The sequence below is a fragment of the Benincasa hispida genome, chromosome 8 (genome assembly GCF_027475165.1).
Source record: "Benincasa hispida cultivar pf3 chromosome 8, pf3_genome.v1.1, whole genome shotgun sequence".
Lineage (NCBI taxonomy): Eukaryota > Viridiplantae > Streptophyta > Magnoliopsida > Cucurbitales > Cucurbitaceae > Benincasa > Benincasa hispida.
In genome coordinates this window covers 67,258,651-67,276,619 of record NC_143485.1, presented here as the reverse complement: position 1 = coordinate 67,276,619, position 17,969 = coordinate 67,258,651, and the positions used below count along the sequence as shown (strand labels likewise).

At 31.7% G+C, this 17,969-nt stretch overlaps 1 protein-coding gene across 1 annotated transcript; it reads left to right on the top strand.

Annotated features, from left to right (window-relative positions):
• Positions 1-4,713: 4,713 nt before the first annotated feature.
• LOC120082557 (GDSL-like Lipase/Acylhydrolase superfamily protein) lies at positions 4,714-16,012 on the top strand. Its single transcript, XM_039037786.2, has 4 exons — positions 4,714-5,363; positions 7,751-7,984; positions 15,081-15,354; positions 15,445-16,012. The coding sequence occupies exons 1-4, from the start codon at positions 4,920-4,922 to the stop codon at positions 15,642-15,644; spliced, it is 1,152 nt and encodes a 383-aa protein (XP_038893714.1). The 5' UTR covers positions 4,714-4,919; the 3' UTR covers positions 15,645-16,012.
• Positions 16,013-17,969: the final 1,957 nt, after the last annotated feature.

The following is a 17,969-nucleotide window of genomic DNA, read 5'->3' as shown; positions in this document are numbered from 1 at the left end:
TTCGTCGGGAGTTCCCTAGGAACTCCCAACAGCCATTGATAACTGTCAGAAGATCTAATCTGGTATATGCCCAAATCGCAGCCTCTCTTTAATAACTTGTAGAAATACAAGTTATTTATGGTACTCGATATTGCGACCAAAAGTTAGTAATTATGCACCAATTGTATGAAATTAGCCTAGTATTACAATAATTATAAATGTTTGTGATTACACCCACTAACACCAAAAAGATGGAAGACAAGCCGAACTTTACTCTGCTTTGCAGGAGACCAAGTCACCGCTTGCGCTCAAGGCTCACGAGAGACTAATCAATGCATCTCTATCACATTGCCCCCGTCAATCAACAATGACGAGACGATTACAGCAATGACGGTGCAATGCGATAGTCGATCCAAGAGTTGTGCTTCAACCGCATGCGGTAATAAAAATAAACATCGCATGCGAACCTATGATCGAAAGATGCAGCTGAGCAACGCAAGAGCGGAGGATTGAGACACGTATACAACTAAAGGTTGTGCAGAATTGACGGTCTTATTGCATAACAGAAGGAATAATATCCCTCCATCTTCGAAATTACCATAACCATGAGTGGGGACCACAAGGCTGGAGTCAAAGATCTGCACCTATAAATACCACATTAATTTCAGAGAAAAGATGTGCTACTTGATACGGGGCTAAGTGCTGCTAGATTGTAGAGAAAAGGTTGAGCTGAGTGCTTAAGAGAAGAAATCTAGGAAGAAGACGAGATAAGGCCGAGAGGTGAATCTCATATCTAACCTGCCATACACCCGATCGGAAGCTCTGTGCAAAGATCCCTGCCACCGATAGAGCAAGCCTGAGAAGGAAGCTCTTCCTACCATCAAATTCGTCCTATCCGGCAAGTAGATCTCCATCGAATCAGTGCTAAGACATTGGCACTTGTTTGTATTTGTTTTATCTCTCTTTCATTGTGTATTTCATGTTTTCTTTATCTCTTCATTCACACACCATGTATCAAACACTTAGTAGAAATATTAAATGTTTCGATAAATTCCATTTACCATTTTCTGTCTATTTCCGTTCACCCATCCATCACTTTCTTCACAATGTCTCTTAACCCCCTGATGAGTAATATGAATCACTAAGAACTTAATTTGTATTAAAGATATAAAATACGTTTAGCTAAAGTATGCTAGACGGCATCTTCACCTGTGAGAGCAGCAGTGAAGGTGTCATTCTGATCTATCGAGAGAAGGTCAGAAGAATACGTTAACTAAAGCGAGTAGTATTTCCAAATATGGAAGCAACCTTGCGTTCATTACGCTAGTCTCTGTTTCGCCACAGACATGTGGGAGCGCGGCCGATCACTGAGAGGTGTACGCCAAGAGAAGAGCAGAAAAGTATTTGTACCTTCAATCCAATTAAGAACTTGCGTTGTTTGTATTATTTGTCTTTCTCTTTCTATTGTGTTCATAAGACCTGTCACCGCATCCCATGTCTTTACATAACTTTCACAGCCAGCCTTAATCCCGGCATCTTGTATATGAAGTCTGTATCTTGTATCATCTAGCTTAGGTTTACTGTATTTTTATGTTTTTATCGCATCTTTACTGCTTTCCTTTATTTTATTGCAATTTATATACTTATACAAACTCATTTTTAAAGATTGAAAACCTAGTCGCATATATCATGAACGTACCGCAATAACCTAAATCATTCCCCGTATTCGACCTCGGATCACACCAAGAAACTTGCAGTGGAATTACACTTGGTTCCATCGTAAAGAAACTTGTGACAACGCATGGCATACTACATGAATATTCATAATTAACGCATAACTAGAAGTAGTATTGCATCATTGTGAGCAATTTATGTCATCAATTCAAACCCGTTACACTCTTCTTCCCCATTAACCCTAATTTGAAACCCTAGCTTGTCTCGCCTGCTTTGTTGTTCGCCTGCCATTGATTTGTTCACGTCTCTTCGCCATTCGCGTGCCTTGCCATTCTTCATCCTTCGTCATTCCCAAATCTCCGCTCGTCCATCGTTCGCAGATCTCCGCTTGTCTGCCGTTCATTTCCTTTCGCGTGCCTTCGCCGTTCGCAGATCTCTATCTTTCATTTCGCAAATCTTTGACGTTTGCGTGTCGTCCACCTCTACAGTGTCTTTCGCAAGCTTTCAACAGGTTCGCCCACATCCCTTTCATTTCCTTTCTCTTATTTTTCGAATTCAAGCCATTGTTTCATTTCTCATCAATTTGAAATCTAATTACTATTGCTTTGATTTATGGTCATTTAGCATCTATCTCTCTTGTTGTTCTTTAAATTAAATCTAATGTTTCTAGCATAGAATTTTGTATTTCCTTCCTTGTTGCCCTAATTGAGATTGGCCCATTTTATTACGTTACAATTTTTGCAATTTGGTGGATTGTGGATGTTATTGTGAATTGTGGATTGTGGATTGTGGATGTTACAATTTCTACAATTTGGTGGATTGTCTTTTTTTTCCTTTTAGTTCTTAAGGTTAGGGATTTAGTGACTTGTTTGACTAAAACTAATTAAAAATATATTTCAAATTTACCATGATGTTTGTGTATATGACTAAAACTTCTATTGAAAATTTTATGAACATTTAATCATCACTCTTCTTAAAAGTTATCTCATGGTCTCTAATGATGAGCATGGATAGGAAATTGGTTTTAGAAGTTAATGATTTTCTTGAGTTTTCTTTCTGAAGCCTAAAATTTTCTTGAGTTCTAATAATTGTATAAAGCAGTTCAGTCTGGCTAACCTGAATCAACTATTCAAGGCAGTACTTGTAAAAGACTTGTATGTTCTCTCTTATAGGATATGACAATAGTGTGTTAATTTATTAAGAGAGCTTAAAGGTATTCTTCTCAAAAGATAAACATGAAGAGGTGGATATTCAAACTGATATTCAAACTGACAATAGTGTGTTCATTTGACGATGTAAGGGACCGTTAGGAGTTCTTGTCTATAAAAGATTATGACATTTGAATGTTTTTGTTTTATTGTAAGATGTTGTTCGGAGATGAGGTTGGACAATTGTTCAAGATGCTGTGTTCCAGACGTTGTTTTCTTTTTTGTATTTATTGACGTTGTTTTCATTTTATTTCTTCCATGTATTTCTGAAAACAAATTTCTTTTATTTAGTATCGACTTTGTTTTATTGTAGGATCTTATAACTTTTCATTTATTTGTTATAGGATGGTCTTCATTTTCTTTGTTTTATTTATTATGTGAATCTGTTTGAGTTGGTTAATGATGTTTTATAGGTTATTCAGATCAATTTTTTTAAAAAAAAATACAAATTACAAATTAAAAATAAAATAAAAGCAAATATTCAACCAGGAACTCCACACATATTTTAGCACGTCGGGAGTTCCCATAACTCCCGACGAATAAAACAGGTCGTCGGGAGTTCTAGAACTCCCGATGCATAGAGTAGCGCGACGGAAGTTCTAGAACTCCAGACGCATAAAACAAGCCGTCGGTAGTTGTTCTAGGAACTCCCGACGCGCTATTCTATGTGTCGAAGTTCTAGAACAACTCCCAACGGCCTATTTTATGCGTCGGGAGTTCCTCTCCTGACGAATTTTTTCCGACCAAACTCTCGATGATTCATTTTTCGTCGGGAGAAGTGTGATTTCTTCTAGTGTTAACGTAGTTGTGACACAAACTTTGTAGAAAATAAACATATTACACTATTTTGAGGCTGAGTTAAATACTTTGTTGTTAGTGCTTGGTTCATAATCTAAAAACATAAATTTTAAATCAAGATGTCCAATAAAGAAAAACAGAGTTGTTCTAATTTTGTATATATATTGCATGCCAATTAAAGCCTTAAGCTCTCCTACATGTGATCTAAGTAAGATATCTTCAAATGATCTACGTTTTCGATATAGTGACTCAATGATCTATGTTGTTGAATGATCACATGATATCATATCTCCAATTATACGGGCAAAAGACATCCAAATCATCCTCTCTTTTTTTTCTCACGATAATTTATCTTTCTATTTTAATAAATTTACAAATAAATTAGATACTACCATACAATGAATCCAATAATGCTATATATCTATATATGCATATTTATTTATTTTTCTCTTAAAAAAATATCACATATTAATCTCGATAGGAAGATATGTAACTTAATTTAATAGTAGAAATATCTTAATTATTAATTTATATAGAACTTTTAGAAATATTTTTTAATATAGATTAAATGACAATATTTAAAATGTCGACGCCAATAAAAATATCAAGATCTTAATTTAACAAAAAAAATATCAATAGAAATATCGATAAAAATACTGATATCGATGGATATTTTAAAAATATATATAAAAATAAAAAAATAAAAAAATAAATTTAATCTAGTAAATAAATATTTTATGGTTTTAAATAAGTAAACATATCTATTGTTTATATTATATTCACATTAATGATATTTTATTATTTATTTTCTTGTTTTGTAAATTTTTCTACGATAGTGATTAATCTCATGTCGACGTCAAATTAATAAAAACGTAAAAATATTGATATGTGAACGAAGATTTAATACAATGAAGTAAAATCAAAATTTTGAAATTGATATTGACAAAAGTTTTAATTCATGCTCACATGTTACAAATGATTTTCAAAAGAAAACCCAAGGGGAAGGGAAATAGCAAAATTGCATGATATATCCTCAAACTTCCACCATAATAACAACTAACAATATTCTAAGGCTAACTAATATTCAACAGTTATCAAATCAGCACCAGTTCCAATAAATTAAAAGGCTGACCAAAAGGGCAGTTTGGTCATAAATACACACAAAAAAGGTCCTAATAAAAACAGAGGAAAACCAGTTTTCTGATTCAGTTTGAATTGGATTTTTTGATTCCACAATTTCTATTTCCTCTAGAAACTGACATGAATCAACACCCTCGTTTTTCCCATTTTGCCCTCATCCTCATCCTCTTCCTCTTCCTTCTCCATTTCCCTACATTCTTCTACAAATCCCAAGCTCTGACAAACGGCGGCCGGCATACTAAAGCTCCTACCACCAACTCCTCCTCGTCGGTGGCGGCACTTTTGGTGTTCGGAGATTCCACCGTCGATCCCGGTAATAATAACTTCGTTCCTACCATTTTTAGAAGCAATTTTCCTCCTTATGGCAAAGATTTCCCCTTCCATATCCCCACCGGAAGATTCTCCAATGGCCGCCTGAGCACCGATTTTATAGCTTCCTACTTCGGAGTGAAGGATTATGTTCCGCCGTATTTAGACCCGACGCTTAGCATCGAGGATTTAATGACGGGCGTCAGTTTTGCCTCCGCAGGTTCCGGGTTCGACCCCCTCACGCCCAAAGTTGGGGTACGTACACCCTTCAACTCCTCTCTAATTAAATTTGTGCCCCTAAATTTTGTATTTTGAACTAATAATTTTATCAATTTATTAATTTACACTCTCCTAAATTTTTATAAACGTAGAGCTTTAATGTAAATTGATATTTTGTTCATTTTCTATTATTATTAAAATTAAAAATTTTGAATTCATGTCAATTAGTGTATTAATACCAACCTAATTAGTTTTTTATTTTTTTAATCTTTGCGTATGATTTTTGTTTTTTTTTTCATTTCTTTTTAAAATGGTGAAGATATTTGGTTGTGAGGGTGAATTTACTTGATAGGAACTCCTCTGAGGTTGTCTGAATTTTAAAGGTCATTTTTCTACTGCATTAAGTATGGATATTGCAGTGAAGCTACTACCTACTCACTCATTGGTTGTGCTTGCATATATATATATATATATAAACCTTCCACTATATATAAAAGGACTTAAGTGCTGTGTAGGCAACATCTAATCGTTGCTTTAAAAAGAAATTACTGTCCCAACATAGGTTTTGTATACGAATTTGATGTTCTTTGAAATAATTAGCTACTGTCTTTGTTGGGAAAAAAAAAAAAAAAAGTCTATTCTCACCAATTATTATTATTATTATTTTGCTTAATGATTAAAGTGAATTATACAAAAATGAACTAAGATGTAAGTATGGTTCTTTTTTTCTTTCTTTCTTTCTTTTTTTTTTATATTGAGTAGACAAAATTGAAGGTTAAATTATAAATTTAGTTAGACTTCAAGTAATAGTTCCTCAAACTTTCAATCTTATGTCTAATAGTTCTTAGATAAAGTCGAAATCTTTTGAAAATTAATTAAATTATAAAATATAAATATTGAATTTTATTTAATAAAATTGACCTAAAAATTTAATTTTATATCTAATAGATCCATAAATTTTAATAAATTAAAAAAATTGTGAGATTAAAAATATAATTTAAATAATTTAGGCATACATAAAACTCCCAAAGTTGAATGTGTATATTTGAAACTCAACTAAAATTGAAACACATTTGTAGCTTTTCCTTTTCTTTTCTTTTCTTTTATTTTTTTTTAGGCAAACAAACCAATAAACAACCAAATCCAATCAATTACACCCTAATCTCTTATTCGCAAACAACGCCATATTTAGTATGGATCCGGGGAGTTCGTACCCACCTCAACTTTATGATATATATATATATAATTGACATAATATCAAAATTATTAGTTAGTCCAATGATATATTTACCTTTTAATCCCCTCTAAATGTAGGTTCAAGCCTCATTCACTATATTTATTTTTACTAAATTATATAAAGTTCTTAATCTAAATCCACCATGCTTACGAATGATGAAGAGTATAGTATTTAGAAAATATCTTTATAGCTCAGAGAGTGAATACCAAGTCTATTAAAGCATGGATAGATTTATTTTTCTCAACAAAGATATGACAAACAAGAAGTACAGTATTAACCGTGTTTACGACAAAAATAATAATAATAATGTTTTGAATGAGAACGCATCTCAATAAAGAAAGAATCCTTTATGCATAGTAAATTAATCACTTTTGTAGTTATTCTTTCCTAATATGGGCACTGCTTTAAAAGATGTGGGGTCTGTTAGTATTAAAAAAATATATTTATAAATACATAGCTGCAGTATTTTTTATTTTTTTGGTTTTATTACCATAGTAAGAATGTTTATTATGGTAATAATGTTTATCCAACTATCTTCATTTATTGCTTGTGATACGCATAAAATTAAATAATTACTCTGATAAGTAGACTTGTGTTCGATTATATATATAGTCATGTAAAGTAATTTTTTTAGTTCAACGATCGAGTTATGTTCGGATTAGCGGGTGGAGATTTGCTTTTAATTTTCTTGATAAACATTACTTTATCACATTAAAATGCATTGATCAGTCTGTGAGAAATGTGTTTTTTTTATGAGAAATGTGTTTTTTTTACTTTACACAACACCATTTTAGTTAATGACTTGTATAATGGGTTTTTTCATAAAAAATATTAAAATTAAATTATCATTTTAATCTTTTAATTTTTATTGAAATTGATTAAAGCATAACAATAATTTTCATAAAGAAAAACATAATATATGAATATATTTTCAAAATTTATAGTAACACAAAATGAAAAGTAAGATTTATCGAAATTATAGAGATTAAAATTAGAAATTTTAAAGTATGAAGATTAAAGTTGGATCGAGTAGAAAAAAATATTTTTTTAAAGAAAATATTAATAATGGATCGAAGATCGTAGAATGAGAAGTATTGAATTAAAAAGATAAGTATAAATTTATAAAATTGAGGAATTTGGAGGATATGGACACATTATCTTATAAATTTACGAATAATTATTTCAGAACGTTGTGTCGATAGCAGCACAAGTGGAGTATTTCAAAGAATACAAACAAAGATTGGAATCTGCAATTGGAAAGCAAAGAACCATAAATCATATAAAGAATACAGTGTTCTTTATCAGTGCAGCAACCAACGACTTTGTTATCACTTACTTCAATTTACCCCTTCGAAGAAAGACATTCACTCTCTCAGCTTACCAGCAGTTCATCATTCAACAAATCTCCCAATTTTTCCAGGTATAATTTACTCTATAACTTCACATTTATTCCTTTTTTTAAATACTATTAATTACGATACTATAATAACGTAATAAGAATAATCATCAGATCGATAATGATCATGAGATTGTTGATAAAAAAAAAAAATATCAACAATCTCACACTTAAAATTTAGTTGGGACGTCTAAAAGTTGACTCAATCACTTATAGATATTAAAATAAAAAAGAAAAGAAAGAATTAATTGGTATGTACAAATTTCATGAATGTCTTGTTATGCCGTTGATACTGTAAATGTATGTTTGTTGAATTTGTGGAGGTTAGGTGAGATGGTTATTGGTGAACAAAGATATTATATAATGAAAAATTACAAAGGCAAAAAGGTTATTTATTATTATCTTTTTTTAAAAAAAAAAAAAGTTCACAGAAAATTATCAAAGCTAAACCTTTAAGGTATGTTTGGACGAGTTGTGAACTCCACTCCTGTTTGGTCTAAAAAAATTGTGGGTCTCACTATTAAAAATATCAATTTTATACCATGAGCTTCCAAAATTTATTATTCCCTAAACTTCATAACTTTTTGAAACTCATTATTCTACTAATTATTTCGAGCACTCCCTTCCTTAAAGGATATATATATATATATATATATATATATATATTGGCACAAGGCTATATCTTAATGTTATGACATTAAAATGCACCATAAATGATTGTGGTGGGACAAAATTATTATTACTGAAGCTTTTTGTTATCATAATTAATGACTGAAAAAGAAAATGTAGTAAATAGTATAAAATAATGAAAGAGACATAAAAGGAGAGAGAGAGTTGGTTGAATTTAATATTGTGCGGGAGGTTGGATGAGAGCTCCTATTGCCCATTGCGAGGGATGATATAATTGAAACCGATGTGTAAAGATCATGTCAAGCTGGCGATTCTAAGCCCATCCCTTTTAATATTGTGCCTATTATTTTAAAACTTCAATATTCTGTAGCTTTTAAATTATTTTTTAATTAAAGTTTGATTATAAATTTAGTTTAGGTTCGTGTCGTTTTCAAATAGTACGTTTCCTGTGTTCATCAATTTTTTATTTGGTGTCGAATAGATTTTTGTCTTATTTTATATTTTTTTCAAACTTAAGAATTTATTATATCAAAATTGATAATTAAAAAAAAGTAGGAATTAGATTTGTAATTAATATTAATAGTATTATTTTAATTTTGAGTATAAAGGTGGTAGCTTGAGTAGGTAAGGTATGCATGAATAATGTAGAAATGTGCAAATTTCGAAATGATTGGACAGCCAATCCCACGTCCATGATAATATTATTATGTTTCAACTTTAAATTCCACCTGCCGGTTCGAACCAGAATAAATCCCTCTCATTCATTCTCATTTACTACCATTTATTCCTCCCATTATTTTGTAGGGTCGTCCCAAGGCCTCGAGTACAAGGGTAGTTTTATTGATAAACCTCTTAGCATAATTATTTTTAATCTATATTGAATAGATTAACTTTAGAATCATTTATGTTAAATTATCGAAGATAAATAACATACTAGATTTTATTATGATAGCTTCAAGATAACCATAGTTTTTCTTGACCAAAACTTCGAATGTCCTTAGTGGGACCTCTCTCTAGATGGGATTCAAGAAAGACCTTATTGTTTTGGTATGTTGGAGACCATAGCCCTAAGGTCTCTTTATATACTAATTTAATTAGGATTCTCATTAAACCCTAATTAACTAGGAATGGGCTTCTATCTATTAAGCAATTAGGAATCTTTGATCTTAATTAATTAGATCACATAATATGACCCAATCTAATAAAATAATCCAATGTCATCAAATATTTATACACATACATAGTTCATACTTTAATTATACATATTATTATTTAAATATATCTAACAATCTCCTACTTGGGCTATGCTTGTGTACTTAATGTAATTAAATCACATAAAATTTAAGCCCACATGAACAAGTTATTTCAATAATAGAATTCTCTTTTAGTTCAATCTGGGCCTTCTTCTGTATTATCACATAATCAAGGCGGCTTTTGTTACTATCCTTGTAACTAAACCTTCCTTGGTCACCGATTTCAACATAGATCAAGTATTGATGGATAGCATGGAAATTACATGTAAAGTGATCTAGATCATGCCTATTTTCAACTGGTCCAAATTCCTTAGTGAGATCATTCCTAAAAATTTTATGCTAAACTGCATGCATGATAAACAAGTTCATATAATAAAACATAAACCATCAATTTTATTCTATATAGAAAATAAATTAAGGTCAAAGAAAACTCTCAATAACAAACTTCCACTAAACCATGGAATTAGAAAAAGTGACTAACACTTGAGCAACATGCTCATGAAAAACTTTAGGTGGTAAAGCTGGATCTGCCACCATAGAGTTTGTTCTTATGTGTTTAATCGAAATTTGATTATTCTAAACTCTTTCTTTAACAACCAGAGACTTCAGGTCTACATGCTTTGACTTCGTATTGCTTATGTTGTTGTTGGAATACATCACTACCGACTTATTGTCACAAAATAATTTCAGTAGTCTTCTATGCCAACCACTATCCATAGTTCAACAACAAAATTGCACAACCATATTCCATGATTGAACGCCTCATAACATCCTATAAACTCCACAGCCATGGTAGAAAAAGCCATCAATGTTTGTTTAACATTTTTCTAAGATACAATTCCTCCAGCCAACATGAAGATATAGCCTGAAGTGATCGCAAAGTGTCTTGCCATCCAGCATAATCGGAATTAGAATACCCAATGATCTCCAAAACTTTTGATCTTAGATAACTGAGCATATGATCTTTTGTTCTCTGTAAATACCTCATACCCGTTTGGCTGTTTTCCAATGATCCATCCCTGGGTTGCTCAAATACCTACCTAACACTCCAACTATGAACGTTATATCTGGATGCGTACATACTTGAACGTACATTAGACTTTCAACAGTCGATGTATAGGAAACCTTCTACATCTCCTTAGTGTTGAGTATGGTCTTGGAGCATTAACCTAAATGAAATTTATCACCTTTCGCGACAGGGATATCTCTTGGTGCACAATCTTTCATGCCAAATCTACTAAAAAAAAAATTCAATGTAGTTCTTTTGTGACAATCTCAAAATACCTTGAGAATGATCTTGCAGTATTTCAATTCCTAACGCAAAAGAAACATCACCTAGATCATTCATCTCAAAATTCTTTTTGAGAAACCTTTTAGTGTCATGCAATAAACTTACATCATTACTTGCTATGAGTATGTTATCGACATATAACACCAAAAAGATTGATTTACTCCCACTGAACTTGGGATGTGTACAATCTTCCACTATATTCACTTCAAAACCAAATAAGGTTATTACTTCATGAAATTTATAATATTATTACCGAGGTGCTTGCTTGAGACCATAGATGGATTTCTTCAACTTGCAAACCATAGATTTTGAATTATCAGACACAGTTTTTTTGTTGCACTATATAAATCGTCTCATCAATGTTCCCATTAAAAAACGCAGTTTTTACATCTATCTGGTGTAGCTCTAAATCAAAGTGAGCTACTAGGTGTCATGATTACCCTGAAAGAGTATTTCAATGAAACTGGAGAGAAAGTTTCTTTGTAATCAATGTCTTCCTTTTGAGTAAAATTCTTTACAACAAGACGAGCCTTATATCTTTTCATATTGCCATGTGAATCCTTTTTGGTTTTAAATGTCCATTTACAACCTATGGGTTTCACTCCTAATGGCAATTAGACAAGTTCCCAAACGTCATTATTTTTTATGGATTTTATTTCCTCTTCCATAGCATTTATCCACTTTTGGGAGTTAGAACTTTGTAGAGCTTGTTGGAAGTTGATTGGATCATCTTCTATTACGCCTACATCATCCTGATGTTCTTGAAGAAATCCGATATAATAATCTGGAATTGCACTTCGTCTTTCTCCAGTGGATCTCCTTAGTGGCACTTCTTGAAGTTGTTGAGTTTTAACTTCAGGTTCAACAATGGGGACTTCAATGTTGTCTTGTTCTATAATTAGTTCAATAGTGAAGTCGAGAATTGGAGCATAAACATCATTTATAACCACATTAGGAAAAGAAACTAATTCATCTTCGAAAACAACTTTCCTTATGTTATCTTCCTCCTCTCCCTCTCCCCTCTAAATCTAGCATTTTCCATCTCAAACAATAATCTAGAAGTGGGGTCATAAAACTTGAAACCCAGAGAGCACTCAGAATGCCTAATAAAATAGAAATTAATAGTTCTTGAGTCTAATTTTTTTTTTTTTTTGTTAGGCCTGTAAGGCCTCGCCTCAACTGGACAACCATATATATGAAGATGTCTAATACTAGGCTTCTTTCCTATCCACAGCTCATAAGGGATTTTAGTTATTGCTTTACTAGGTACTCTATTAAGGATATATACTACTCTCTTTAGTACCTCACCCTAGAGGGATTCTGGTAGAGAATAATGACTAATCGTACTTCTTACCATATCCTTAAGTGTTCTATTTCGTCTTTCCGCTACACTATTCATGTTGGGTTTGCCTGATGTAGTGTATTGCGTGACGATTTTACATTCCTCTAGGTATTTGGCAAAGGGCCTTAGACGTTGTTCATTTGATCCATCATATCTTCCGTAGTATTCACTCCCACAATCAGATTTGACAGTCTTAATTTCTTTCCAAGTTGAAGTTCAACTTCAGATTTGAAAGACTTGAACACATCCAAAGATTGAGACTTCTCATAAATTAAATATAGGTGCTCATGAACGTAATAAAATATTTTCGTCCATTCTAAGAAATCGTAGGGAATGGCACAAATGTCTGTATGTATTAGTTCTAAGACGTTTGAGCATCTGTTGGCACCTAATTTTATGTTTGTCTCTTTTCCCTTAATACATTCAACAAAAACGTCAAAGTTACTTAAATGAAGGGAATCAAGAATTCCATATGACATAAGTCTCTGAATTCTCTATTTAGAGATGTGACCTAAACACTTGTGCCATAACATATGGAAATTCTCATTTAATCTACAATTTTTGCCATATGAATTAGATAATAGGATTTTGTTAAATGAAGCAAAAGAATTAAACATATATATATTATCAATTAAAGAACAGGTACCAATAAGCTTGGAATCTTGAAAATGACTCCAAAAGAACAAAAAAACCAAATTTGTCCAAATTTGAAATAGAAACTAAATTCTGTCTAAATGACGGTACAACAAAAGTCTCATTCAAATCTAAATAACAATAAGTTTTTAAATGTAATCTAAAATTGCCAATAGCTTCAACTAAAATTGCTTTGTCATCACTCACATAGATGAATCTTTCAATAAAAAAATAATGAGAAAAAACACAATATAATCTTTAACAAAATTCACCCAAATATTAATTAAATTTAAATTTAAACTACAACATGATCAATTAATCTTGAATCCACAACATGTTTGATCAAATTTAAATTTGAATCTAAAGCATGATTAATCAAATTTAAAATTTAAATTCACACTAATTTTAAAAAGGATCATTAATCAAACGTTAGATTCAAATTCACATAATCAATTAAGCATGAATCTACAACGTGATCAATTAAACTTGAATTTATAATATTATTAAGCAAATTAAAAAACTTAGATGCACAAAATTTCTAGATTTTAAATTTTTTTAAAAAAAATCAATTTAAAAATTAAATTGAACTTTACTCAATTATCAATTAAGGGGAAAAAATAATAATCATAATGATGATACAAACTTCCAAGAATCACCGCCATAGTAGTAATAATAATAATAATAATAATCCTTCAATCGGTGAAGAACCCACCATAGCTGGCAAAATAAATTACCTTCAACTGAGATCCATTGCCGGCAACATATTCGACTGAACCCATTGCCGGCAAATGAATTGCCGGATTCCATGGCCGATTGACCAAGGGTTTTTGTTGTGTGAGATTCGTGCCGTGTGTTCCTGCGCAACAAGGGTTTCAATTTTTTTTAATACTTTTATTCTTTACAATTGAATCACAATACCAAAAAAACGAACATAACCTAACAATTCAACATAAAAACATAAAATTCATGCTTGTGTTAACATAATTACTTAAGTCAGCATTGAATAGATTAACCTTATGATCATTTATATCGAGGACTATAATTTTAAGGTATCTTTCTATACTAGTTCAATTACGGTTTCAACCTTAATTAATTATAAATGAGTTTCTACCATTAAGTTCATACTCATTCATTTAGAAATTTAAGACCTTAATTAATCAGATCACATAATAGAATCTAATCTAATAAAATAATTCACATATAGTTTATATTTTAATTATAATATTATTATTTAAATACATCTAATAAGATTAGCAGTAATTTTGCTTTTCGATCTCTAAATTTCAGATTTAGCTTTTTATTTCAACTCTAGACTATAAAATGTTACACTTTGAGAGAGCATTTGACTCATTCATTTTAAAAGAAATTATTATTGAAGTTTCTACATTTATCGAGAAACTTTATATTTTTCTCTTTGTATATTTATCAAGGAATATCGTGTTTATAGTTCTACAAGTCAAACACATACTTCCTTAAATTCAATATATTAATTCAAGATTTCATCACTCTAATCCAGTGCCACAAACTCTCCTTTATTTCTTTTAAGTTAATTAATAGATAGAGTATTTAGTTAATTAATAGATAGGAGGTCTCTCTATTTTTCGATTAGATATCGAGGAGAATACTTTTAATTCAATTATTATGGTTATTTTTTAAATTCAACTAGTAAGGGAGAAAATATTAAGTAGCATTTTTCAGGTAAGTAAAAGATAGTTAAAAGGGCAATATGTGAAATTTAACAAAATTAGAAGGATTAAATTGAAACTTCAAAATATTAGGAAGCAAGTTAAAATCAGCCAGGATTACATTAAAATTCTTAAAATTACAGGGATTAAATTGAAAGCCATTTGTGAAATCAAATTAACTATTGATTTATAATTGTAATTAAAAATTGTTTGAAACAAAAATAAAATTAAAATCAAAATCATAAGAGTAAGAAACAACAACTGATGGGCTTGTTATACTTTGCAGGCCTTATGGGCCGAAGGAGCAAGAAGAATCGTGATGCCGGGGTTAGCGCCGATGGGATGCTTGCCGGTGGTGATAACGCTATATTCCAGCAACGCCTTCCTCGAACGCGGCTGCATCGACCGCTACTCCGCCGCCGCCAGAGACTTCAACGCTCTTCTCCAAGCCGAACTCCTCTCTTTACAGACTCGTCTCTCTCAAAAATCCCCCACTTTCATCGCCTACATCGACGCCTACGATCGCGTCACCGAAATCATCCGCAACGTCGGAAAATCCGGTGAGTATTTCTTTATGGCTTGTCTCTTCTTTAAAATTGAATCGGAGGGAATTATGTTGGTGGATTGAAATGGGTGAATCTGAATTTTAGGGTTTGAAAAAGTGGATGTTGGGTGCTGTGGAAGCGGGTACTTGGAGATGTCGCTGCTTTGTAATTACAAATCACCGGTGTGCCCTGACGCTGACAAGTATTTGTTTTTTGACGCGATTCATCCGACGGAGAAGTTGTATTACAACCTTTTTCAGGCTGGAATCCCGGCGTTTGATTATGTCACCAGAGATTTGCGTTGATTTTGTTTTGAAGTTTTACCATTCTTATTTTTTAAAGGAAAAAAAAAGTATTTTATATATATATATATATATTACAAATATATATTTTTTAAAAGCGTATTATATTACAATGAACAACGAATATGATTTAAGTTGGAATAGTGGCTGTAAAAATATATATAAAAAAAGAGTCGGGTATAGTGAGCATAACTCACAAGTAATTGAATGCTTCAAAATTTTGGAAGATATTTTAGAGAACATGAAATGTATGGTTTGAATTTTCCTATCCATTGTAGTCGAGAATAACTATTTATACTTGGATCTTGACTCTCATGTCTGTTGTATTGAAAGATAAAGAATAATATTAAATTTTTTTTTTGTTATTATAATAATAGTGTATTGATATATTTAAATTTTATTTTCAAACTTTTCAAGTCTCATATCTAAATTTTTGTTTTTTTTTTTTTGGAAATATATTTTTTTTTAAATTTAAGGTTAGTATCTATTTGGATTATTTGAAAAGAAATGGTCTGTGAACTAAATTTGATTGTTAGTTGACTAATGAAAAAGTGATTTTAAGTGAGGTCTCCATCTTATTAGTTTTATATCGTTTATTTTATTTTATTTGTTGGATGAGTGGATTTTTATTTTTGTTGTTATTTTTTCCCCTTCCCTTATCCTCCCCCCCCCCCCCCCCCCCCTCTATTCTCTCTTCTCTCTCCCCTCCATCTTGATCCCACTGAAAATGATTTTTTTTGGAAGGAAACCAACATCTCCTACATCTCAAGGAAGCAAACTCAAATTTAATTTGTAAATTTTGAATGCTTTAATGGAAATTTGGCGACCCAATGTGTTTCAGCCAAGTTTGATTATGATTTTGCAAAACCCTCTTGTGGCGTTGCCTTACAATTCTTTCGCTCTTGGCCAGATGGGTTTTTGCCTTATAATTCTTTCTGCTAATTTTCCAATTCTATTTGGTATCGAGTGTGATTGAGATGAATATAAACTTGTGTTTCCCACTAGCTTAGGTTTGAGCTGCCATTGATGAACATCAAGCAAGTTTTCTGTCTCTTCGATTGTCCATTTTAGATCGAGCGTGAAATCTTCAACAAGCACCCCTTTCCATCGAACTCCCAAAACGTGACATGGTTTTTGGCTCTGAAATCTGGGGTATTTGTCTTCCAAAAGAAAATAAGTGTAGTTCCGAGATTGAACATACCAGAAAAAAGGGAAGATGAAGAAAGTTATGTGGCGAAACCTCAGGGCCTTACCTTTGGAAGCTTGGGGGGCCCAAGGAGGAAAAGGTAGGTTTCAGACTTGGGATGCAGAGGAGGGAGAATGGGGTAGAGAAAGGAGAAAGAAAGAAATAATGGAAACTAAAAAATAAAAATAAAATTCCACTCATCTAACGAGAAAATAAACAATGTAAAACTAATAAAAATGGACACCTCACTTAAAATTTGACAATTCAACCTACATCATTTTTTTTTTTTAGAAGTTTAATTCAAAGACCATTTCTCTTTTCAAATTTTGAGGATCAAATAGACACTAGCCTCATATTTCAAGAATCAAAAGTACGTTTTGCCTTTTTTTTTAATTTCTAAATTTATCGAAAAATCTAAGTCCATTTAATTGGCTAAACATGACTTCAATTTTTTGTCAATATACACATTTATTGCTAGCATGAGATAATAATAAAAAAGAAAATTTGTTAATAAGATCTATTTGAAAATTTTGTATAGCTGACCTTTGAATGAAGTTATGAATATGTTCTTAATTTTTTATTTTCTTTCCTTTCCTTCTTGCGTGTGATCACAATTTTTTTTTCTTTTTCTATTTCCTTCATTTTCGAAGGATCAACTTCAGATAAAACTCTTTTTTTTTTTCCTTTTTTCTTTGTTGTTCTTCTTCTCCAACAATGAGTCATCCCAACTTGACGGGCAGCTTTGGAATGAAAATCCCAAATTTATGAGTATAAAGCAGAAGAGACAGCTTCAGAATGAAAATTTCAAATCCATGAACATAAAACAAAAGTTAAAGAAAAGGTGAAGAATGTGAAATGAAGATAATCACGTATTTGAGAAGGAGAGGGCAATGACATTGAAGATGATTAATGCGCAATGAGTCCTCCCATGAAAGAGCGTGAGAGAGAGAGCGAGATCTAGAGAGAGGGCAAGAGATATAGTGAGGGAAAGTGGTTTATGAGTGAGAAAAAGAAGAGGATAGAGATATAAAGGGAGAAAGTGATTTATGAGTGCAAAAAAAAAGAGGAGAGATATAGAGAGAAAATGATTTATGAGTGAGAGAATGAAGAGCGAGAGAGATATAGAGAGAAGATTGATTTAT